At 49.9% G+C, this 25,092-nt stretch overlaps 1 protein-coding gene across 4 annotated transcripts in view; it reads right to left on the bottom strand.

Moving 5' to 3' along the window:
* EPB41L1 (erythrocyte membrane protein band 4.1 like 1) overlaps positions 1 to 25,092 on the bottom strand; it is a 126,554-nt gene that overhangs the window by 30,582 nt on the left and 70,880 nt on the right. For 3 of the 4 annotated variants that reach the window (XM_050807000.1, XM_050807001.1, XM_050807002.1), the window contains 12 exons: positions 24,138 to 24,242; positions 23,525 to 23,567; positions 19,899 to 19,974; positions 17,003 to 17,221; positions 14,573 to 14,660; positions 13,839 to 13,991; positions 11,335 to 11,432; positions 10,916 to 11,091; positions 7,491 to 7,639; positions 6,484 to 6,519; positions 3,799 to 3,981; positions 847 to 951 (listed from right to left, as the gene is read on the bottom strand). In XM_050807000.1, coding sequence (XP_050662957.1) covers positions 847 to 951; positions 3,799 to 3,981; positions 6,484 to 6,519; positions 7,491 to 7,639; positions 10,916 to 11,091; positions 11,335 to 11,432; positions 13,839 to 13,991; positions 14,573 to 14,660; positions 17,003 to 17,221; positions 19,899 to 19,974; positions 23,525 to 23,567; positions 24,138 to 24,242 — 1,431 coding nt within the window. The remainder of the gene's footprint in view (positions 1 to 846; positions 952 to 3,798; positions 3,982 to 6,483; positions 6,520 to 7,490; positions 7,640 to 10,915; positions 11,092 to 11,334; positions 11,433 to 13,838; positions 13,992 to 14,572; positions 14,661 to 17,002; positions 17,222 to 19,898; positions 19,975 to 23,524; positions 23,568 to 24,137; positions 24,243 to 25,092) is intronic. The other variant, XM_050807003.1, reaches the window with a different exon arrangement.

A 25,092-nucleotide genomic window follows, 5' to 3' on the forward strand; every position in this document is an offset into this window, starting at 1 on the left:
AAGGTACAGGCCCTCAGAGGAGAGCATATGCCAACAGAGGAGCAGCAGATTATCAGGGAAGAAAGTTCTGCCCAGATGATCACTCAATACCTTCCAACCCTGAGAGTCCATGAAATCCCAGCAGAGGAGGGAGTGCAGCCTCCTGCCTGGGCCTGGATTCTATGCCCAGCATCCATGCAGGGCCACAGGAATTTCAAAGAGCCCTCCACTTGCTGCCGCCCTGGGCATAGAAGCAATGGTCGCCTCATTTCAAACACTTGCCTGACCAATCTCTTCACAACCCTAAGGATACTCCTTAGAGAAAGATGTCCACTTTTGCCTGCCTCTTTGATGGGCCCAAGCTCCAAGGGAGTTCAGAGAAGATGCAGGCAGGAGATGGCTGGAATGTCGTGCCCTAACTAGCCACTGCTAGACCTTATTCAGGCTTCTGAACAGAGACAAGACCTTAAGGCAGAAGGCATCTGGGTGCCATGACCCCTGATCTTAGCATAGAAGTCAAAGCCTGCCTCTAGAGTCACCTGCCTTACCAGGGCCTGAAAGAGGGAGATCATTCCTGCCTCTCCTTCAAGGCCAAGGCAATGCAGGCTGTTCTGTCTTCCCAGAATGGTTGCAGTCCTGTCTCTCCTCAGAAACAAGGGATGAGGGAGGGGCTGGCCCTTTATGGATCTCTGGGATGGGGACATTTCCTTATCACAGCATGGGGACAGCATGGGTTACCCATTGCTTCCATCTGCTTGGCAGAATCTGGTACATTCCCCTCACCCCAGAGAAAGGGTTTTCTTAAGACCACAGAGGGTGGTTCTAGGTGGGCAGGAGGAAGGGGCACAGGAAGGTGAAGACAGTAACCTCAGGAGATGCTGCGAGGCTTTTCTGAGTGAACACTTCCAAGCCTGCGGCTGCTCCAGGCTCAGGTGCCAAGTCCTGCTGAGAGATGTCCTGGGTCCTCTGGGACTGCAGGGGAGGCCCAGAGCCAGAGGAAATGGGAAGAGGGAGGAAGGGAAGGAGAGACAGAGACAGGAAGAGAGGGAGAGAGAAAAAGTAGGAGAGAGACACACACACACACAAAATCCATAAATAGCCCAGCTTTTTAAGTCCCACATCTTTAGGATTTGTGGATTAGGTCAGGGAGTAGCCACTCTGTGGGGTGAGCTAGGGAGGGACTGCCCTTCTGAGCTACTTAAGGGAGGGAGGCCCACAGTCAGCCCCAGTGCCCTTCCCCCATGCCCTGCCCACTCTCATTCAGAGATGTTGGAGCCATACCTTTTAGACTCTGGCTCCAGGGCTTCCCTGGATGTCTCTGGCTTAGGCTATGGTTCAATCCTGCAGTTTGGATTACAGCCCCCTTTAAACATTGAAACTTGGGTTTGGCAAATGGGAACAGTTAAAGTTCCCACTGTTTTCCCCTTGGCCCAGGTGAGGCCCAACAATATATGAGGAGGCTGCTAGGAATTCTGGATGACACAGGCATCTTCAGGATACCCCCCACAAAGCTGGTTTCGGGATCAGGGATTCTAGTCACCATCAGCAATAACCCCATGACTGCCCAGCACCTTCCAGTTGAGAAAGTGCTTTTATATTCATTATTTCACTCCACCTTCCCAACTACCCTATGGAATGACAATTTTGGTCCTCCAAAACGGGCTAGGCAATGAGGCTCAGAAAGGGGAAGTTACTCACCCAAGGACCCAGTCAATCCTTGTCTATGGCACCTCCCCATCTCCCAAATCTTCAAAGGCCCCTAAATGCCAAGGGAGCCTGTAAGCCAGTTCTGAATGGTCCATAGCTCCAGGGTGAGCTCCTGGACCATAGTTCTTTCCAGCAGTGGACTATATTTCTTGGGGCTGAGCAGGGCTGGGAGGTGGAGCAGATTCTACCTTTTAGTAAGACCCATCTTCTAGAAGTTCCAGCTATCACCAGCAGGTGGGGCACACCCTACACCAGGCTACACTGAGACACTCCAGAGCTCTAGACCCCACTTCCCAGGGCTCATCTTCCCCTTCTCTTCTGGAGACTCACTCTTTCAGTAGCCTCTGCATCCCACCTCACCCACAGCCAGGCCAAGCCTGGCCAGCCCACATCAGGATTGATTAGAGGCCACGCTGAAGGGCAGAAGGGGGTGCTGTTCACTGGCTCACTAGACCAGCCCCCACCACCCAGTCCAGGGTCTTGCTTGTGCCAGAGGCAAACAGAGGCCCTTCATGGATGCAGAGGTCTGCCATTCTTCCACGGCGCCAGCCTTAAAGGCCCCCAAAGCATCCCTAATTCTGTGACTCACCAACCAGAAAGCCAACCCAGTAGCTCTCTCTGGACTTATGCCTTACTAGACAAAGCCGTCTGTTATCTGGCAGGTTCAGGCCATGGGTAGCACTGATCCAATAAAATGCTCTGCTAATTAGATCATGGGTGCATCACCAATTTCCAAAGCATTAGAAGGCAGCACACATACAATTGACTCTCTACCTGGTCTTTATGTGATTTGGTCTTGCTCCTAGGCAGCTGTGATTTAATAGCAAATACAATAGCCTGGGTCACAAGAAAATTGGGTTCTGGCTCCTCTTCCATCAGCTATGACACTGAATAAGTCCTTCCTCTTTCTGGGTCTCAGTGCCCCTATCTGTAAAATGAAGGTTCTGATCAGGTTCCCAGGGCCCTTTCAACTTTTATTTTATTTAGGAAAGGGGAATTTTATTTGTTAAAGAAAAGTCATCTGTGAATGCCTCTAGTTAAATTAGTACGCTTGACTTTAACACTTTGGATTGAAACATACTTTATTTATCCTGATTTGAAGTTAACCTCCTCTGTGGAAAAGTCTGGAACTCTCAAATGAAACAATAACTCACACTGCACTTCGAGGTACTCTGCTAGTCCCTCTACGTGTGTTATCTTGTTTAATCCTTACAACATCCCCATGAAGTAGGTGCTTTTATTATCTCTACCCAACAAGTCTCAGAGAGGTTAAGTAACAAGCCCAAAGTCATCCAGCTAGCAGGCAGCGGAGCCGGAATTCAAACCCAGGCAGTGTAAGTATACACCACAATTGGATTTCAGACCAGTAAGCAATAGCTTCAGGGAGAAAACACCTAAGTATAAACTGGGGTAAATATCGCCAAGATTTAGCAAGGGCTAAAAATATGGACTTGAGAGTCTAAATGCAGGGCTTCCCCAAATCCTAACTTCATCTCTTCTTCAATCGAGAAAACACCCCACGCTTTCCACTCAGAAAGGCAGGTCATGTGAGATCCTTTTCTGAAGCTTCAGAAGCAGGTCTGATTTCTGTGACGGGCCCATTCCCCTCCAGTGGGCTCCGAAGCCCCTTTCAGGAGGGACCACTCCCCAATCCGTGTTTTCACAATAGGCACAACAGGGTCTAGTTCTGGATAGAGCTATTGGGATTCTCAAAATGTAGTGCACATGAAAAGCCTCTGCAGCACTTGTCCAAATGCCGATGCCAGCACTGAGTTCAAATATCTGATTCAGTAGGTCTGGGCTGGGGCCCTGAAACCTGCATTTCTAACCAGCACCCCTTCCCCATTATACTCGGGCTGATGGAAGGGAAGTACACCAAGCTTCCAGGAGTCTTGAGTTTTTCATGTTTTAAGTTGGTCTCCAGGACCCAGGATTCCAAGATTTAGTGAATTCATCTCCCTCAGCCTAACCTACCACCCTCTCCATCCCCACGAGCCCCTAAGCAGCAATGGGGGAAGCATACTGGTGTGGAGGATGAGTGTAAGTCAGGACGTAGCAACCCAATGCCTCTTTACCCAAGGTCCCTGTCGAGGGGTTCAGGGTGACACCTACCTCATTGGCTTTCTCAGGGGTGCCCTTGGGGGAGGGGGAGGCAGGGGAGGAGGGCAGCCTGCGCTCCCGTTCCCAGTCTCGATCCCGGTGGATGAGTTTGCTGTTGGGCTCCTTCAGGGTCCTCTTGAGCTCATTGATGCTGGCCTGGTGCTTCAGCAAGACGTCCTCTGGCTTGTCTAAGAACTAGGGATAGATGGAGAGGGTGGTGGTGTTAGGGGAACAGCTCCAAGTGGGGGATGCAGGGTGCAGGGATGATGGCAGCAGTCACCATCACCACCCTCCACCAGCAACGTGATTCCCACTCTGACCTGTGTCGCCCTCATGGCAGCCCCAGAGGCCAACCAGGGCAAGGAGAACCACCCCAACAGGTGCACATCCCAAGGCACAGAGCACTGAAGATGAAAAAGAGGAGACGTCTAGTCAAGCCACCTTTGCTTCTCCCTTGCCTGGCTCTACAGCCTTCAAACAGCCAAACTCTACCCAAAGCCCACAGGCCTGGGTGAGTTCCTTTTGGTGCTACAAGCCCAGTCTTAGTCACAGAGGTGACTTCCCTCTGGTTACAACCACGGCATAGCAGGCAGCAACTGCCAGAGAGCTATAATAACTCACTAATCCTGTTCACTGGGCTGCTCTGGCTCATTGAGGGGCCTCCTACATCCCTCCTGGATCCCAGTGTCCACTTTCTGGCCAAGACTTGGGCCACTATACTTAGCAGGATGTCCAGTCTGGGCCCCTCCTAGCCCAACATGCACAACTGCTCAGGCCCTGGGGAGGCCCACAGTAGAGATCCTCCTCAAGCCAGGGACATCCAGAAGAATGGCCAAGCTCCCACACTAGAGACTGGGGCAGTCTAGTCTCCTCTGTGATGGGCCACTACCTTCTCCAACCACCCTGGACCTTCCAGATAACTTTCAGGTACTGACTCACCAATAGCAGACAGGGTGAGATATAGCCAGATAGAGACTAGAATGCTTTGGAGTGTTCGGGAAGATTAGGAGAATTAGAGACCAGGAAGAAGAATGGTAAGTCCCATGGCTGGACACAAGAATTGAGCCAGGTATAGCTGGAGTTGTAGGATTCTAACTATACAGGTAGTGTTCCCCATTAAACTACCAAGTCTGTGCTCAAGTTAGTGCAGCATGACAGAGTCATCTCCTTAGGTCAAGGGAGGACGAGCTTTGCGCAGGAGCTGGCAGGGACCTGCCAAAGCTGTTTATCTGGCTACTTCTGGGGCAAAGCGGTGGCTGGCAGCCCAAGGACCCTTATCTGTAAGACTGTTTAAAAATTCATGTTAACTCAATTCAGGACAAGAAATGGACAATCTCAGCTTATTAAAGTCAGATCAGGTAATTCTGGAAGAACCGCTGGAAGGTAAGCTTACCCTTGGACAAAGCTAGAATCTTCCCCTGGGCTCATCTCTGGTACCCAAGGATCCACTACGGCTGACTCCTAAGCTACCTCAGGAAGGAAATCAATCCCAGTGAGGCTCTGCTTTCCCTCCAGACATCTGTCTGTTCCTCAGGCATCCCTTCCCAAGCTGAGCTGCCCTCGGGACAATGGCTGTCTGAGAAGTCAAACCTGATGGCGTTTGCACAGGGAGGGGGTTTGGGCTGCAATGGGTAGTGAGTCCCAACCTGAGATGTGACTTGTCATCTTCCATTCCAAACCTGCCCCACTGCCTCCATGAGTGTGTCATGTCCTTGAAGGCTACAGGAAGCAGTGGGATCCTGGGATCCTGGGATCCTTAAAGGTTAAGGGCATTGGAGAAACCTAGTCTGAATGCTTTGCTGTGCAGACAGGGGACTGGGGCCTGAGGGGAATTTCCCAAGACCTTCAAAGAGTTGGTGGCAGAAGTGGGGTTGAAACCCAGATCTCAGGACTCCAAGGTAAGGCTCTTCTTATGTCCCAGTCTCTGGCCCTTTCCCTAGGCAGCCCAAGAATAAACCCACTTCTCTTGCAGTTAAAGTTCAGATGAAGAGTTAGTGACTGTGTGAGAGGCAAGAAGTGGTTAACATGGGAGGAATAATTTGGGGGAAGCAACAAATGGGAAGAAGACGAGGAAAGGAAGAGAAGAGGAGGGGGTTTTTGCCAGAGTTGAGCAGTAGTCAACCCTGCCTAGGGGAGGTGTCGGACTGGAGTTGGGGCAGATGCAGATGTGCTCTGAGGTGCCTCCCTCCCCCCCCAAATCCCCACGCCCACAACTGGCTGCCAATAGATACAAAAAGAAGCTTGGGGTGAGGACACAGGGGACACAGATGAGATGGAGGCGAGACCAAACAGTGCTGTCGAGGAGGAGATGAATCTAGGGAAGGGGTGGGTGGGGACAGATGAGCTATATGAAAGCATAGAATGGCCCGGAAGAGCTGGTGGTGCAGGTGGGATGGTCAGCAGGTGAGCTGCAAGTATGGAGGACCGGGTGAGCTAGGGAGAGGGTGGGAGGGCTGAGGAAGGAGGGAGAGATGGCCAATTGGCTAGGAGAGTCTAAGAAGGGAGCTAGAGAGATAAGCTTAGTGGGTGGTGGAGTGGCGAGCAAGGGCGGCTGCAGAGGGCGATGGCTGGGGACCAGAGACGAAGTTGAAGCTGAGATGGTGCCAGGGAAGTGAGCCTGGGATGGACTGTGGGATGGTGACAAATGAGCTGGGGATAGGAAAGGCTGGGTAGGGAGGGACAGGTCCCATGCAGTACCTCCTGCTTGTGTCTCGGCGTGGTTTCCTGCTCCGGCTAGTGGGATGTGGTAGGAGGGAAAGAAAGCAGCAGGGTCAGTAGAGCAGATGGATTAGAGATATCACGATGGGCTTGGTCCAGCAAGGAGCCCAGAGCACTCACACTCGACCAAGTGGAGGCCAGGGCAGCTGGGTGGGCCACCAGCAGGGCAGTGAGATAATCAGAAGAAGGTGCAGGCGTGAAGCAGGGCGCTGTCCCAGGAAGGCAGAGAAGGTAACTAGAGGCCAAGTGGGCAGAGCCATACTGGGCAGGTGGGATATGAGAAAGGGGTCTCCTGTCTCTTGCTGTCCGTGGGAGCATGTTCAAGGCCCTGTGCTCACAAGGGAGATGGAAAGAAACCTGCTGAACAATTACACCGAGAGGAAGCTCTCCCTGGCCTGTGTGTGCACACACCTGTGTGTGTGCATGTTGTTTACACATCAGTGTGCATGGATCTAAGGGTGACGAGTGCATACATATGTTATTAAATGCGTGTGAGGCTAAGGTCATGCACTCCTGCATGAGCATGTACACACAGATACTGGAAGTGTGTGTGTGCACCTGATTGGGGCATGGGGAAGTAGGAAGGGGACACACTTGAACTTCACACTCCTGAGAGCTGTTGGTGACACCCAGTCATGCTCTGAGGAGGAAGAGAGCAGTGCAGATCCAGATCCCAGTCAAAGGGGCAAATTAAGAGTGTGCAAAAGGAGGCCTGAGTCCTCTAAGGGACAGAGTGGCCCTCTGGAAAAGTAGGGCAAAGCTGGGGAGAGTACAGGGCAGGCAGCATGCCCACCCCCATGCCCACCCCATCCCAGCAAGGGCCAGGTATTGAGAGATGACCCAAAGGCAAGGCCCTGTCCATGGTGGACTCCATAGCAAGGGTGCTTGGCAACAGCTGGGGGCATATGAAGGCCAAGGTCAAGGGTAGACCTCAGGTCAGCCTCCTGATCCCCAGGGCAGAGGGTACGAGAAAGCCAGGCTCCTACCTTTAGCTCCTTGATCTTGGTCGGAGTCCTGACCTCTCCCTCCTCGGCCTCTGACCGTCGCCCCCCAGACTCGCCATCCTCCTCCCGCTTGTCACCGTCAGGCCCTGCATCGTGGTTCTCGCTGACAGAGGCTGGGCGGGAGAACTCTGCTGAAGTGGGTGGAGATAGCCGGGCAACCATGTGAGACCCTCCCGGAGAACAGAGAACCAGCCCGGCCCTGCCCAACTGCGCCTGGAGTGGAGCCAACTCTTCCACACCCCTCACCCGTTGCCCAGAGGGGTGAAGTAGACTTCTGGTCACATGGCCGGTAAGTGGCAGACCTGCCTCCCAGCCCAGGACTCCTTCCTGGTTTCTACAGCACTAGAACCTGGGTTCAAATCTCAAATCCATCTCTTCTTGACTGCATGACCTTGGGTAAATTACACAGTATTTCTGGGTCTTGGTTTCCTCATCTAGAAGCAGTGCCTGCTTTAGAAAGAGGAGGTGAGGAATGAAAAAGCTAATGTATATAAGTATTTATGGAAGAGTGGCTGGCACAGAGTGAGCCTTCCATCAATGGCAGCCCATAAATGTTGCTGTTTTGGTTGTGGTGGTTGTGGTTGAATACTCACCTGATCATCATTTAGCAACATACAAATATGGTGAGATTAGCTTTACTAGTGAAAGCTAAAGTCTTAAGTTTGCAACTAATTTACCTTCTTTACAAATTAGGGAGAATTCAGGGAGATCCCTGCAATAACACCTTTCTCACTCACTGATATTCCAAAATGCTTTTCTGAATAGGAAAGGAAGGGGTGGAACTAGACTTCGCATCAGGCATTGGGCATAATCCGACTATGCCCATAGATTGTGTCTTGGTGGAAAATAGGCTGAAAAACATGGGTTTAAAATAACCAGAGCTCAGATTATCCTTGGGGTTGGCCTAGATTTTAAAAAGAGGATAATTATCCTTTCTATTCATATACACTCACTTTGCAAAGTACGCATTTATGCATATATTTCATTTGATTTACACAATACCCTATGTTGATGGCTGGAATGGGACTGACTTATCCCCATTTTACAGAGGATGACTGGAGACGTCAAGGGGGGAAATATCCCACTGGTGACCTTTTGGTGAGTTGGGATAGGGACCGAGGCCTCCTGGCTTAGACTCCATGCTTCTGTTCCTCTCTGATGAGCTTCACCAGCTCCAGGCTAACCTCTGCTGCCTGCCAGAATCTGGGCTTCGTTTGGCCCCTGACATAGTAATGGAAGCTACAGGGGAGGGACCTTTCCCTTTGCATAAACCCGAGTTTTCTGTCCTCTGTCTACCCAAGGAGAAGAAGGAGCTTCTTCAGCCTCAGACAAACCCTAGCAGAACTACACATCTTTCAAACATGCACAGGAGTCCTGAGACAGGTCTCACTTTCGAATACCAGAAAAAGTATCAGACTTTCTTGATCACCTGGCAAACTCCTAGGATCCTTCAAAACCCTGCCCAGTTAGCACCCTTTCTGCAGAGCCCTTTCTGCCCCTTCTAAACTTAATTCCTCCCTCCTCACAGCTGCTCTACATTCTACACATGCTTCTCCCATTGCTTGAACCACAACAAATGCTTACAAACCTGCTATTCTACGAGCTCCTCAAAGGGAAGGGCCAAACCTATTCACTCTAAATACTATACCCAGGACCCAACACAAGGCCTGACACACATATAATACTCAGAAAATATAAGTAGAACTAACGTGCCTGGAGGCCTGCCCCAAGGTGTTCTGGGAGCATCTACGGCTTCCCCACCCAAGTCCCTACTTCCCTTTTTTTTTTTTTTTTTTTTTTGGAGATGGAGTCTCGCTCTATCGCCAGGCTAGAGTGCAGTGGTACAATCTTGGCTCACTGCAACTTCTGCCTCCCAGGTTCAAGTGATTCTCCTGCCTCAGCCTCCCAAGTAGCTGAGACTTACAGGCGCCTGCCACCATACCCAGCTAATCTTTGTATTTTTAGTACAGATGGGGTTTCACCATGTTGGCCTGGATGGTCTTGGCCTCCCGAAGTGTTGGGATTACAGGAGTGAGCCACTGTGCCTGGTCTTTTTTTTTTTTTTTTTTTTTTTTTTTTGAGATGGAGTCTCGTTTTGTTGCCCAGGCTGGAGTGCAATAGTGTGATCTCAGCTCACTGCAACCTTCTCCTCTGGGGTCCAAGCAATTCTCCTATTTCAGCCTCCTGAGTAGCTGAGATTACAGGCGCATGCCACCACGCCCGGCTAATTTTTGTATTTTTAGTAGAGACGGGGTTTCGTCATATTGGTTAGGCTGGTCTCGAACTCCTGACCTCAGGTGATCTGCCCACCTTGGCCTCCCAAAGTGCTGGGATTACAGGCATGAGTCACCATGCTCAGCTCCCACTTCCCACCTTTAAGCCGCTCTCTACAAACCTAAAAACAATAAAAACGGGTACAATTTCTTAAGGTGCTACTATATGCCACAGAATATTTTCTAGGCATGATCTCATTTAGTTTTCCCTAGAACACAGCAAAATAGGTACTATTTATTTTGTAGAAGAGGAAACAGGCTCAGGGAGTTACATAAGTTGCTTAAGGTCACCCATCCATTCATTCAGATATTTATGAACCACTTCTGGTGTTCAGAGAATAGCCCACAGTGACTGTCAAGGCCAAGATTTGAACTTAGATCTACATAATTCTGAATTTCCCCAGTGTCCCATGTGACTTCTGAACATCACCTACAAACTCGAGTGTGTACATCCTGGGGAGAGACTTGGGCCCTGAAGGATGCTGATTTAGTAGGTCTGGGGCAGAACCTGGGAATTTTTGTGTTTAACAATCTCACAGGCGACTCTGATGAGACATGGTTTGTGCACCACATTTTAAGCCCTGTCTGCTTGCTACAGGACTATATAGGGCCAGTTTTCATTGATGTTAAGGGCACCCATCAGCCCAACAGAAATGGAGACAGTGGAGAGTGCCATGTGGTTAGATTGTCAATCAGCCCAGAGCCCAGTAAAACCAAAAGAATGACCAAGAACGATGCCCTGGCCTCCCAGCAGATAAGGCATCATCAGCTCCACACTGCAGTCACAAGACACCATTCCCCTAGTATGATGATGACTGGTGGATTGCTAAGCTTCTTGGGTAGGTGGCCCAAACCATATGGCTGAACCTGGGACCCCAAAAGACCACAACTCAGGGAAGTTGTGTGAAATCCAGAGAGTGGTAGTGTCACATCTCAAGTGGAAGTGAGCTCTAGGTTGGGACTAAGCCACCAAGAGCTGCCCAGGGACAGCACTGGTCTTGAGGGGCCCAGCCTGGTGCAGATGAACTTGGGATGCGTCTACCATTTTCCTGTTCATTCTGCAGAACCCGGGATACCCACTCCCCCACTTCCCTCTAAAGACCATTCCCCCCAGCCCTCCAGTTTGGGCCATACCTCCATCAAGGCTGCGGGACATGGTGTACCGTTTGCTGGAAGAACGCTCAAAGAAGGGTGCAGGCCGGTCAATGAGGGCGCTGGCCTGGCGGGTCTGTGCCTGGGTCCTCCCACTGTACCGGAACTTGGAGCCCATCACCAGGAAGCCCTTGGGTGGGGGCTCAGGAGACACCAGCCTGCAGCAGAGGGATGCAGGGGAGGGGGAATCAAACCTGTACTGCCAGGCCCAAGGTTAGACCACAGCTGGCCTTTCATCCCACTAACCCACCAACTACGACAATTCAAAGTGGCCCAGGAAGGGAGGGACTTGGGGAAAGGGAGGAGGACATTCCTAGCGTTCTCACTAACTCCTTCCCCGCTCCCCTCCATACACATGGTCTCTGCCCCATCCCCATTACCCCATCCAAGGTCAGGCTCACCGGAAGAATGTGTGATGCTCGATGCAGACCTTCCATAGTCTCTTGGCTGACCGGTGGTTTGGGAGTTTAAAGCCAATTGTGCTCTCAAATTGCTCATACTGAAAACCAAGAAGGGCAGGTTAGAGGCAGGGCCTGAGCTCACTCTTGCAACTAGACCATTCTTTGTGTTTTTTATTTTATCTGTTTAATGTTTTCTTGAGACACGGGGTCTCGATCATTTGCCCAGGGTGGAGTGCGGTGGCGCAATCATAGCTCACTGTAACCTTGAACTCAAGAGATCCTCCTGCTCAGCCTCCCAAGTAGCTGGGACTACAGTCAGACACCACCACACCGGCTAATTTTTTGTAGAGAATGGGTCTCACTATGTTGCCTAGGCTGGTCTCCAACTCCTGGGCTCAAGCAATCCTCCCACCTCAGCCTCCCAAAATGCTGGGATTATAGATGTGAGTCATCCTTTCTGAACTCTTCTCAGGCATCTGCGACTTTGGCCTGTTCATTCACTGAATCAATAAGGATGACAGAGCCCTTACTCTGTGATGGGTCCAGTGCTAAACACTAGAGATACATGGAGATCAAGGCAGAAGATTCTAGTGGGGGTAGGGGGGCCTCTAATAATAAATAAGCAAATAAGATAATTGCAGACACTGATCAGGGCTACAAGGGGAATGAAGGGAGGTATGTGGTATGGCAGAACTGGGAAGGCATGGGGGCTCCTGCCGTCTAAGGAAGAGCAGGGGATCCCCTCTAGACCTAGATTTAGGTGATCTTGAGCTGACATTTGAAGAATGGGAAGGAACCAGCTATATGAGAAGCGAGACGGGGAGACACTTTCAGGTAGAGGAAACATCAAATGCGAAGCACCCAGTCAGGAAAGAGCTTGACTTATTCAAAGATCTCAAGGCCAAAGAGGCTAAAGCACCTTGGGCGTGGGGCAGTGTGGCAAGGGATAAGCGGGAGAGATAGGTGGCCATGGAAGGAGTTTGGAGTTGAGCTCAAGAGTTAAAGAGAGTTCCTGAAAGGTGTAAGCAAGGGTGTGGGTGGGAAGGGAGAGTGGGCTTGCCATGATCTGATTTAAGGGACTTTTTAGGATCTCTCTGGCAGTTATGAGGAAAATGGCCTGATGAGCACCGGAGGCGAGGGAGGGCAGAGGGCAGTGAGAAGGCCCTCATAGGCATAGGCGAAAGATGGGGGCTGCTGGAGGCAGGTGTGACAGAGAGGAAGAGAAGCAGATGTTACGACCAAATGGGCTTTTTGATGGGTGAGATGTGGGGAATTGAAGGAAAAGAGTTGCAGACATATACATGTTTGCATTTGTGTGTGTTGTGTGTATAGTCCAGTCTGTGTATCTTAGAATGTGTATAAACTTCCATACTTACAACATATAAGTAAATACATGAACTTTACACAGACATGTATTCATTTATCTGTGTGACCTGAATGTATGTGGTTATACTTCTTCTTCTGTTTTTATTTTTCCCTCCCTTTTTTTTTTTTGAGACAGAGTCTTGCTCGCCCAGGCTGGAGTACAGTGCCAGCTAATTTTGTATTTTTAGTACAGATGGGGTTTCACCATGTTGGCCAGGCTGGTCTCGAACTTCTGACCTCATGTGATCCACCCACCTCGACCTTCTAAAGTGCTGGGATTACAGGCGTGAGCCACTGCACCTGGCCGTATGTGGTGATACTTTTATTTTTTATTTTTTTTATTTTTTTTATTTCTTTTTAATTTATTTTTTTTTTTTGAGACGGAGTCTCGCTCTGTAGCCCAGGCTGGAGTGCAGTGGCCGGATCTCAGCTCGCTGCAAGCTCCGCCTCCCGGGTTCACGCCATTCTCCGGCCTCAGCCTCCCGAGTAGCTGGGACTACAGGCGCTGCCACCTCGCCCGGCTATTTTTTGTATTTCTTAGTAGAGACGGGGTTTCACCGTGTTAGCCAGGTGGTCTCGATCTCCTGACCTCGTGATCCGCCCATCTCGGCCTCCCAAAGTGCTGGGATTACAGGCTTGAGCCACCGCGCCCGGCTATTTTTTTTTATTTTTATTTATTTATTTATTTTTTGAGACAGTCTCGCTCTGTCACCCAGGCTGGAGTGCAGTGGCGCGATCTCAGCCCACTGCAAGCTCTGCCTCCCGGGTTCACGCCATTCTCCTGCCTCAGCCTCCCGAGTAGCTGGGACTACAGGCGCCCGCCAGCACGCCCGGCTAATTTTTTTTTTATTTTTTAGTAGAGATGGGGTTTCACCGTGTTAACCAGGGTGGTCTTGATCTCCTGACCTTGTGATCCACCCATCTCGGCCTCCCAAAGTGTTGGGATTACAGGCGTGAGCCACCACGCCCGGCCAGTTATAATTTTATTTAGGCTCTTCTCTCTCTCTCACTCTCTCTCTCTCTCCGTGTGTGTGTGTGTGTGTGTGTGTGTGTGTGTTGGCAGCCCAGGCTCGGCTGCCGGGGTTCACTCCTTTCTAGTTGATTCTGGTGAGGAGGAGGGTTTCCCAAGGCAGGCTCACCTCCCCAGGCCGGATCTTGATATAGAAGTTACTCCTTTTGTAGGAGATCTTGAGGATCTTGGGCCAGGCAAAACGGTTGATTCTCAGCCGGTCCCGGTAGATAAGCAGGCCATTGGCACAGACACCTAACATAATGTCGATGCCCTCAGAGTCCTGCATGAGAAGAGACCATGGAATGGAAGGCCCGGGGTCCATGCCTGGGGACAGCCTGCCACCCACCCCGAACACACCGCCCTGTGCGCTGCTTGTAATGAGCTCTCAGGAGCAGGGTTAGAGCCTCCACGCTGGAGTCCCACTGACCAATCCCTCCCGTTGTCATTCAGTCATTCACTCTTCCATTTAGGTATTTATTCACCCACTCACTTGTCTGATCATTTGCTCTGTCAATCACTCAATCATACATTCACCCAGCAAATTTTAGTGGCACACACTTGGTGCCAGGCTATGTGCCAGGTGCTAGGAATACAGAAATAAACTAAGGCCTACATCTTTCCCTCACAATGCTCCCAGTCTAGCGGGGGCTCAAACAGGTTCATAAATAAAATACATGGAGAAAAGGATACAGATCATGAGAAAATAAAAGGTTATGGAACTTCGAGGAATGAGAATGAGAACAGAAAAGGTTTCAAGTTGGAGGTAACACAGTGTCTGGCACACCAAGCCCTAGGGAAAAGCCTGATAGTTCTTTGGGGGCACCACCCAGACACTAGGGGAACCCAGGAAGCCGGTGGTACCTTGGCATGGTGCAGGTCTACTCCATACATGGAAAGCTTCTTGGCGTTCTCTAAGAAGTGGATTTCTGCTTCTCCTGGGGTCATCCCCCTTAGGGAAAGAAAGTGATCACAGGTGACCAAGGGAAAGGCCCAGGCTTGAGTCCTGCTGGCCAAAGGTGGCCACCATCAGAACCCATGATTCTATGAAGTCAAATATGCTGAGCTTCACCCTAATCCTTTCCCTCTGTCCTCAGAGCAGGAGGGTATACCCCAACTCCCACTTTAGCCCACCCAACCCCCATCTTCTGCCAAAGCTCAAGTCCAGTCTTGTTAGTCCAGGGAGCACACAAGGGCTGAGCTGGGAGTCAGGATTTTTGCCTCATTCTGCCACTGAATTGACTGTGAGCTATAAATTCTACTTTTCCATGACCGTAAAACCATTGTTAAGGACACTGTTCATTATAACCACCCAGGGGCTCCTAAATTATTACCCACATGGGATATTTCTTGCAGAATTCAGTATCAGAAGCCACTTAATCTCTCCTAAGGAACAGGTGCACATTCTCCTTTCCAAAAAGAAGAGTTATGTAATTAATCAAGTTCCTTCTTTGCTTTCGCTGCCAGGAAACTTGGACTACATTTTATACTTAGTCAGAGCAAACATTTATTGAGTACTATGTGCTGGTTACTGTTCTAAGTACTTTACACGTATTAACTCACTGAATCCTCATAACAACTCTGTAAGATAGGTATTATTCTTCTTCTCATTTTACAGATGAGAAAACCAGCACAGAGACGTTAAGTAACTTGTCCAAGGCCACACTGCTATGAAGGAGAAGAGTCAGGATTTGTGTGACTTCAGAGTTTATGCTCCTAATCACTTCATTACAGGGCTTGTATATCCTCCAGGCCTCAGTTTCCTGTGACCTGTCTACTTCTGGGCTGCTGTGTGGGATACCTGGACATGAGATGTCAGTGTGCTTTAGGTCCAAAGAGCTGTAGGCACAGCCGTTAGTATTTCTCCAGCCCACATTGATCTGAACATCGTTCTCTGTATTATTATGACTCTTGCAAATCCTAAGATGTCTTACTATCTAGGACAGGGATGACAAATAGATGGCAGGCAGCCCACTACTCCCTGTTCCTATGCCCAGGTGGACACTGCTTACCTGGGCATTGTAAGGAATCAGTATCCTACTCAACACAACATCACAGCAGTCACTATTAACCAAGCAGAGTTAATGTGCGATTCTCAGAGACAGCATTTGCCACCCTTGACCTAGCATTCATCACATCCCAGCAGGCTTTTCCCCACGTACACGATCACTCCACATCTGGCCCTGGCCCTCCTCTCCAGATGAAGCCCACAGAACAAGAGCCTCCTAATTCCCTCCATCCTCAATAGTAATGAGACAATATCACCATACTCCTTTCGCTGGGTGCAGCACTTTAAAGTTTATAATGCACCTTCACATTATTAATTATACTGAGTCCCATAACAATCCTGGACTTACAGTCCTGAATAGTTCCAGCTTAAAAGGACCCTACAAATCATTTCGTTCTGAGGGTTCCTCTCTAGGGGAACCTGTACAGAAGCAATGGCGAAGTGGAGTATCTGGGTTGTTACAATGACTGAGAAGGTGTTATGGGCATTTACTGGGTCCCAGGGATGCTGAACATTCTGCACAATGAATTCTCCTGCCCCAAATGCCAATAGTTGAGAGACACTGATAATCTAACTTCGTGCATATGCAGGTGAAAAATTGGGCTTAGAGAGGTTAAATAACCAGCCTATAGTCACACTAGTTAATTATCATCCAACTGCTGGAACAAGGTACTTTCCCCTGCATGATCAACTATTCAACTCCTTGATCCACAGACAGCAACACTAACAGCCAACATGCAGTGTGCCTTTAATATGTGCTATTTAGGCCTCCCAACAATCCTACAAGGTGGGGTTTAACAGCATCCACCTTGAACAGATGAGGAAACCAAAGCATAGGAAGTGAAATGACCTTCCTGAGATCTCCTGGTTAGAAAGTGGCAGAGCCAGTATAGGAACCCTAGCAGGCTGGCTTTTGAACCCTAGCAGTCCAAACTTTTGAACTCTACACCAAGATCTAGACACCAGGACACTTACTTAGAGACACAGTAGCGATTATTATCTCTAGCTGGCAGATAAACTGATTTTCAGAGGCCAAGGACAGGGAACTATCATACCTATAGAGGAGTTTAAGAAACTTGGGTCCCAAAAGGTCATCAAGGCCACACAGCCAGTCACTACCATTCCTATTTACAGAGATGATTTGCTCTCAGATATACCTTAAGTTAGGGGCAGAGCCAGGTGGGGTACAAACAGCACAGTATGCGGCGGCCTAGGACGTTCAGGCCTGCAAGGAAGGCTCCCACTGGCCAAGGAGCCACAGAAGGCCCTGGCTGGCACCCTCTTACCTGTATGTCTTATGCAGCTCCATGATCCTCTCCTCCAGCTCCCGGGTCTGGTTAGGGGCGAAGCGGAGCTCGCTGACATAGTTGCCCACATGCTCCTCAGCATCATAGTCGCCCAGCTCAGCTTGCACGGCATAGGAGCCCAGTAGGGCATGCGTGACAAAGGAGCAGGGCAGCCGGCCCGTGATGATGTCTGCCCGCAGCTGCAGGCACAGGTAGTATCTGGAGATAGGGGAGAGCCAGCATGGACACAGGGCCCTACTCCTCCCTAGATACCCCAAACACAGCTGTCCATCAGAGCCAAACAGAACACAGCTCAGCAGAAAAGGATGTTTGTAGACACTGGCGCTTCATATGTTGACAATCTGGGTATGTCTCGTGAGATGGTTTTGCAACATTTCACATGACTTTAAGCATTTTTGTGCATTTCTAAATTTGAGGGATTTGTTTTCTATTATGAGAGCATTTTCAATTTCTAACTCAATTTCAAGCTAAATAGGACTACTTTGCTGGTTTGGCCATTACAAAATGTCATGTAGTTTTAATTATACAAGTAATATACTGTATTCATATTGAGGAAAAAATGCACACTTTAGAGGTGACTCTAAATTTCCTCTTGATGACCAGAAATGCATGTGGTTTTGATTTATGGGTGTTTCTTACCTGTAAATGGCATCAAATGCTGCCTCTGATTCTAACAGCTCACTTTTTCATACCCAGGCCTTAGAGCCCTCCCATGTCAGCACATGTGACTCTGCCCCATTCATTTTAACTTCCACACAGTATTCCATTGCCTGGATGAACTTGCTTGCCAATGCTTTCCCAAAACTTTCTTATTTTGCTTCCAGCTCTAAGTAAATTGTCTGAAAACAAATTGGTTTAAAGGAACATTTCCAACTACCAGGCCATGATTTTTTATAACTTTTATGCACACTTGGACGATTTTACAATTTTAGAACCATTTAAAACCATTTTTATTGCTTTTTTGGTTACTATGTATTAAAAAAAAATGTTTCATTTTTAGCCAATGATGCCTCCCTGTCCATTTTTGTTATGTTTCACCATTATTTTTCAATTGCTATTTCTTTTTTCTTTTTTCTTTTTTTTTTGAGATGGAGTCTCACTCTGTCACCCAGGCTGGAGTGCGGTGCCGTGATCTCAGCTCACTGCAACCTCCGCCTCCCAGGTTCAAGCGATTCTCCTGCCTCAGCCTCCTGAGTAGCTGGGATTACAGCCACGTGCCCCACGCCCAGCTAATTTTTGTATTTTTGGTGGAGACAGGGTTTTGCCATGTTGCCCAGACTGGTCTCAAACTCCTGGTCTCAAGCAATCTTCCTGCCATTGTCTCCCAAAGTGCTGGGATTACAGGTGTGAGCCACCACATCTGGCCTTTTTTCTTTTAAGTGCCTTTTACTTAATATAATTCTTACTACTCTGTGACATTATTTCACAGTCAGAACTGAAGTCCTGGCAAAAAGTATGTGCAACCTCAGTGTGCGCCCAGGGCCAAGGCATAGACTCAGAATCAGTAGCAGCTCAAACATCACTGGCACCAAGTACAGGCTTATGGGCATTCTATTCAAAAGTCTCAAAATTCAGAAATCACTGCCAAATATTCTGACCAATCTTTCATTTCAATCAATTTGTCATTTTGACCAGTTTATTTCGGGCCTAACTATTTTTGGCGAAATCAGCTGCTATAGCACCCATCTCCTAGGGCCATCTGTGCTAGGCAGGCCTAACTTCCTTCCTGGTGTCCCTGGAAGCACAGTGCCCAGGGTCTGGCACAAACGGGAGGAGTATCAGTAGGTAAGACCAGGGGGATGGAAGCTGTGCTGGCCTAACCCACACAGTCCACTTGGGAATGGAGTTTCAGATCTTGATGCTGCCACATTAGCCCGCACCTGACCTCAGGGCTCAGAACTAAGACTGATGACGCCAAAGCCCAGGCCTGATCTGTTCCAGGAACATCTGTCTTATCTCCCAAGGCCAGAGTCAGCATCTTGACCTTGGTCGATGGCCTGCCAAACAGGCAATCGACATGAAAGTGAAGGAGGGACCCAATGGGAGAGAGGGGCCGGCTTAGGAGCCCCTTCCCTGCTATAGGGGAACTCCAAGCCCATATCTTCTGTTGGGAGTAAAAGGCCCATCACCTGAATGACACAGCCCCAGGATATCATGAAGTAAGACTACCTCTTTGGAAAGGGCTTAAGAGAAGGGTTTCCCCGTTCTGGTTTCCAGAAATGGGTAACCCCACGGAAGCTCCCATTCCGAAGGATGCTTTGCACTCATTTCTCTGTGGGGAGTCCCAAGCCCCACTTGACTTCCATGTGCCTGACGTGTGCACAGAGTGGCATGCAGACCAAAGTCCCACGTTCAAAGGCATCCTATTCTACTCCCTCCGTATTCCCAATGCTGCAAACTGGTAGCTCACCCAGCACAGCAGCCTTCACATGGGTTTGGTATGTCCCATGCATAGATGGCCCATGCTATGTTGTTTTAAAGTTTGCATTTGTTGCCAACATTTAGGAACTGTGGTTTTTATTCTTTAATCTCTAGGTTCATTCCAACAATCAGGCCCAATTCCTACATGACAGTGATGGCCTGGAGGGGAACAGCAACTGTTTTAGGTGGCTTCTGTCCTCTCTACAAGGGGCCCCACAGCTCCCTGTGATACCTCTTCCTCTGACGTCAAGGGTCAGCTGCCACTGACCACTGTGCTTGCATCACTGTGTTTCTTACAATGAGTCGGCTTCCTGTGTTGATGCTGTCTGCCTGACCTTGGTAGGAGACTGCATTTGCAGCTGCTATCATACACTGCCTGTGTCCCCAGGGCCAGAGGCCCTCATCCGTAGTCCCACACAGCCAGCACACCTGCCTCTCCCTCCACAGCCCTCACCTTGTGATGTCTTCTGTCAGCTGGGCAGGATCAGGTGGGTAGAACTTGACTGTGAAGGCAAAATTCCAGGGGCTACCTGAGAGGAGATGGGAGAAAGATCAGCGAGGCCCTATCACCCCATTGGGTGGTCCAGATGCACCATCCTATGGGCAGTTTTTCAAAGTCTTCTCCTATCTGTAATCTCAGGACAATCCAATCAGGAAGGCTGGAACATTACTCCCATTTGACAGATTAGCAAACTGAGGCCCAGGTTAAGAGACTTGTGAGCTAGCAGTAGGAAGGAAGGTAGAAAGAAAGAAAGAAAACTGACGCTGCATGCCAGACACACTGTTAATTACTTTACAAACATTACTTCAGTAAACCTCACCACAACCCCATAAGTAAGTCCTATGATTAGCTCCATTTTATAGATGAAGACACTGAGGCCCAGGCAGTAAAGCAGTCAGCCCAAGGTCACCCTACTTGGAAGCGGCAATGCTGGGGTTCAAACCCAGGCCATCTGGCTCCTTGGTCTATACCCTAGTCTGGGTCATCGTATGTCAATGATAAGAAAAAAGGCTAAATAATACCACATTAAACAGGTTTCTTAAATTTGGACTTGTCAGAGCCCTCACCCTGCTACTGTGCATTGCAGCTCTCTGAAGGGAACATGCATTCAAGAATTTCCAAAAATGGTTTGATCTGTTGTATCCATTTTTTACAGAGCATCCTGCAAGATTAATGTTTCTCAGAACACACATTGGAAAACTCTGCCCTGTATCATGTTGACTCCATCTCAGATGACAGGATTGAATTATAAATAAGATCCAAAAGGCAAATATAATGAGCTAAATGTAACAAAGGGATATTTTAGGGGGATAAATGCTAACCTCCACACTTAGATGTGAAAAACCAATGGTACACATCTAAGAAGATACACAGGAGAATAAAGTCTGAGGTTATAGCTGGAAGCAAGCTCTGCAAGCCCAGAGAAGGGGTAGCCACTTGAGAGGGGATGAAGGCAGGTAGGTATGAGGTACTGGACAAAATTAGCGAAAGTCTACATATCCACAACAATGGTCAGACCACCCCTGGGAATTTCAGGTTTCAGGCCCAAAACGGCCCCTGACAAAGTGAGAAAGTAAGGCCCATCCAGGGCAGGGCTGTGGTCATGGACCGCTGGAGGTCACATCGCCACTACCATCCTTGTCTCTGCGGTAACCACTATCTGCACCATACAGATGTCACATCTCAAACTTTTACTAGATGCCAGTCACTGCGCTTGCTAAGAACTTTATGCACATGTATGGGGTTCGATCTTCATAATCATCCTGAAGTTGACTTTCTTTTTTATAGATGAATTCTGAGAGGTTAAGTCACTCTCTCAGGGTCACTCAGCTAGTCAGTGGTAGAAAATGGGGATCCTAACTCTGGCCATCTGGCCCCAGAGCCCAGGCACCTGACCACACCGACTCCTTGGAAAAATCAGCTTCAAGGAATAATAATAGTCTCAGGAATTCCTACCTCAGGAATAATAATGGTAATAATCAATAATAATAATAAATAATAATAGCTAATGCATACTGGGTGCTACTGTGTGCAGGCACCATTCTACATGTAATACTCATTTAATCCTCACAACGTAAATATAAGTACTAGCATTACCCTGCTTTACAGAGGAGGAAACCGAGGCACAGTCAACACCAGAAGCAGATGGAGTTAACATTCAAATCCAGGCAGTCTGGCCTCAGTGTCTATCTGCTTAACTATCACACCAGATTGCCTCAGGGAAGCAAGAAGAAAACAGCTACTGAGCACCTACTATGTGCTTGGTGCTGTCCATACATATGTCATTGAACTGTCATCCCTACTTCATGAGGCAGGAACTACTAATCCACTGGCCAAGGAGAAGCAGGGACCCAGAGAGGTGGAGAGCTTGCCCCAGGTGCCCTACTTTGCCCTACCTTGCCCCAGGTGCACTGAGGTTTGGGAGGAGATACACCCAACTCTGAAGCCCAGGCCACAAGGACCAATGGCGCCACTTTCAGAAGGCTGAGGTGCTGACACAGAGGGCAAAAAATTGCTCTACTGGGGCACCAGAAGGTAGGATGAGGATGAATGGCTGGAAGTTACAGGGGTAGAGGCAGAGACTGTGGCTCTCCTGGATAAGGTGCTTGCTAGGGATCAAGACTATTACTCGATGACTTGGGATGGCTACAAGGAGTGACATCCACCAGGCCTGGGCTGTGCTGGCAGGGGCTGCAGGCCACCTTTGGGAGTGATGCTGAGACCTGACCATTTGGTCCAGCCGCGTGTCTTTCCCAAGCTCCTGGTCCTGACCAAACACCACACACTCGGCTGCCTGTATCTATCTGTTCCAATCTCTTTAGTCATGAGACATAGGCCTCCCAGCCAGGCTGGGGCTCCTGGGGGACAGCCTGAAGCCCAGGCGGAGGATCTGTCAGCCCCCCGAGGACTGCGCTCTGTCTGTGTGCCTGCCTCTTTGTCTCCAACTGACAGAACCTACAGGAAGAATTCCTCGAGCCCCCTCCTGCAGAGTCAGCTGGCATCCCAGGGCCCAGCTGCCCGGTGTCATGGCAACAGGCTCAGCTACAGCTTTCCAGCCAGGGGACCAGGGAGTTCAGGAGAGACCAACCACAGCCAAGGGGGAGGGGCCCTGGGTGGAGGCATCTCCACCTCGAGGCCCCAGGTCTCCAACTGCTCAGGCTGCCTTGCTGGGGCCCCCTACCTCCCACTTCTGCCATTTGGGAGCCGCCCCATCCCTCCCAACATGCTTTCTCTAGACCAGAAAGGACAGGTTGTTGGCCTGCTCATCTGCCTTGAAAATAGCACAGGACGGTGTTGGAAGACCAGGACTCAAGACCTGGCTCAGCCAACATTTGGCTCTGTGACCTTAGGTAATAACTGCCTCTCTCTGGGCCTCTGAGAAAAGGGTCGTTGCTTACTGAAGTCTGCACCATTCCTGGACAGAAGGGTGGCTGTTTCCAGCCCATCTGCTTGTCCTTTGTCCTAGACGGCTCTGCAGGTCCCTTCTAGAGCTGACGTCCTGAATGTATTTATGATTCCTCTGCTAACTTGCTGTGTGACTCTGTACAGTCGTTTCTCTTCTCTGGGCCTTAGACTTGTCCTTCCCGCTCTGGCTTCTCCCAAGATCTGCCATGTGGAGTACATGGACTCATGGATCTGAATGCACTTTCTTTTTTTGTTGTTGTTGTTTTCTTTTTTTGAGATGAAGTTTTGCTCTGTTGCCCAGGCTGGAGTGCAGTGGTGTGATCTCAGCTCACTGCAACCTCTGCCTCCTGGGTTCAAGAGAATCGCTTGAGGCAGTCCCAGTGCCTCAGCCTCCCAAGTAGCTGGGATTACAAGCACTTGCCACCAAGCCCAGCTAATTTTTGTATTTTTTTTAGTAGAGACAGGCTTTTCCCATGTTGGCCAGGGTGGTCTCAAACTCCTCACCTCAAGTGATCTGCCCGCCTCAGCCTCCCAAAGCACTGGGATTACAGGCGTGAACCACAGCGCCCAGCCTGAATGCACTTTCCAAAGGAGGAGAGAGCAGTACAAGGGAGGTTCTCATGGCCTGGAATCCCCTCACCCATTCACCTCCCCAACCACAGCAAGCCACTCACTCCGGATCTGCTTCTTGATCTCCTTGGAGGGGTCCAGCCAGTTCTGAAAGAAAAGACAGAGATCTTCAGAGGGAAGATGCAAGAAAGAACCTGACTGGGCTGGGAGAAATATCTTGAAATGGCGGGTCAGCAGCCCCTTGTGGGCAACGCCCTTCCTTGGCTAAGCCTCCTGGTCCCTTTTTCCTGGGTCTAAGGGGTGAGGGGAATGGGGCCAGGATTCACTACCAGGCTTGGACCCAGTGTCCCAGAGCTGCCACTGCCCTGAGGCAGTTCCAGTGAGCAGGTGATACAGCTGCAATGGGACTGGCAGGAAGGAGGAAATTCAGAGTCTCCCAAGGATGGGGGAGAGGCTCTGGCAGGGAGCTCCTAAGCTCCCCCAGCAACTCTAGCAGCCAGACCAGGGCTCTTCAAATTCCCACCTGGGGGTGACCTGTATGTCACCAAGAAATGGCTGAGACAGGGAACTGCGGGTAGATAGGGCTGGTTGAACCTTGGGGACATGCAAACAGAAGACGCTTAGTGATCTGAGCACTAATGGAAGCCATGGGGGGTGGCCAGGATTACAGGGGCCTAACGGAAGTGCAGGTCCCACCCTGCTCCCTAGTCCAGGTACCTTCTGACTGTCGGCATCACAGAAGGTCAGGCCGAAGTAGTCCTTCTCTAGGAGGTTGAGGTGTTCACAGACCAGGTCAAACAGCACCTGACCCCGGCCATGTTTCTGAGGAGGGAAGCAGAGCAGCTGTGAGGCTGAAGTATACCCCGGGGCGAGGCTGGGAGATACCCTAGGCTCCACCAGGACAACTCAAAAACCTCAAGGGCCTTTTGGCATCTGGACAGGAATGCAGCACTCCTGCCACCCACCTGGCTCTGCCCTCTGAGTCCTAAGGGGGTGACAACAATGGCCAGCTCCTTGATGGCCTTCTTCCAAGTTCTGGTGGGGGTTTCTGGACCTTGAGCTTGCTTGGGGAGAAGCTGAAGTGGAAGGCATAGGAAGTGACGGCTTTCTCCTTCCTTTTTAGTGATTAAGAGAAGGAGGCTAACTTAGACTGAAGGAGCAGAAAACCAAGTCCTAAGCTTTAGGTGTGAGAGGAAGAGAAGAAGCCCCTGGAATATAACAGAAGCGGGCAGGGGGAGAAGGGGAGGGCTTGGGACTCAGGGTCATAGGGTGACCCTCCCTTCCCTGAGTGAAATCCAGGGCAGCCCAGGCTAGCCCACCACTCCCTTCCCCACAGCCAGTGAGGTTTCACAGAGGCTCACGGGGCCTCCATCAGCTTCTGCTGGAAGAACCATTGTTAGGGCCGGACAGGTTCCTCCCACTCCTGTAGAGCTAGGCTTGGGCCTCTCTGAAACACCATTCAAAATGACAAAGCCAAGAACCTGACTGGGTGCACTCCAAACCCACAGGGGTAAAGATGAGCACCAATAAGGGGATCACAGGGCAGGGGAACAGAGGCAGTCACCACCCAAAGAAGCAGGGACTCTAGAGAGGGAGTGAGGCCCCTGTAAGGTCTGGTTGGGCCCTCAGGACAAAGCCTGACGAGGAATTCCTGAATCTGGAGATCATCAGA

The sequence above is a fragment of the Macaca thibetana genome, chromosome 10, assembly GCF_024542745.1.
Source record: "Macaca thibetana thibetana isolate TM-01 chromosome 10, ASM2454274v1, whole genome shotgun sequence".
Lineage (NCBI taxonomy): Eukaryota > Metazoa > Chordata > Mammalia > Primates > Cercopithecidae > Macaca > Macaca thibetana.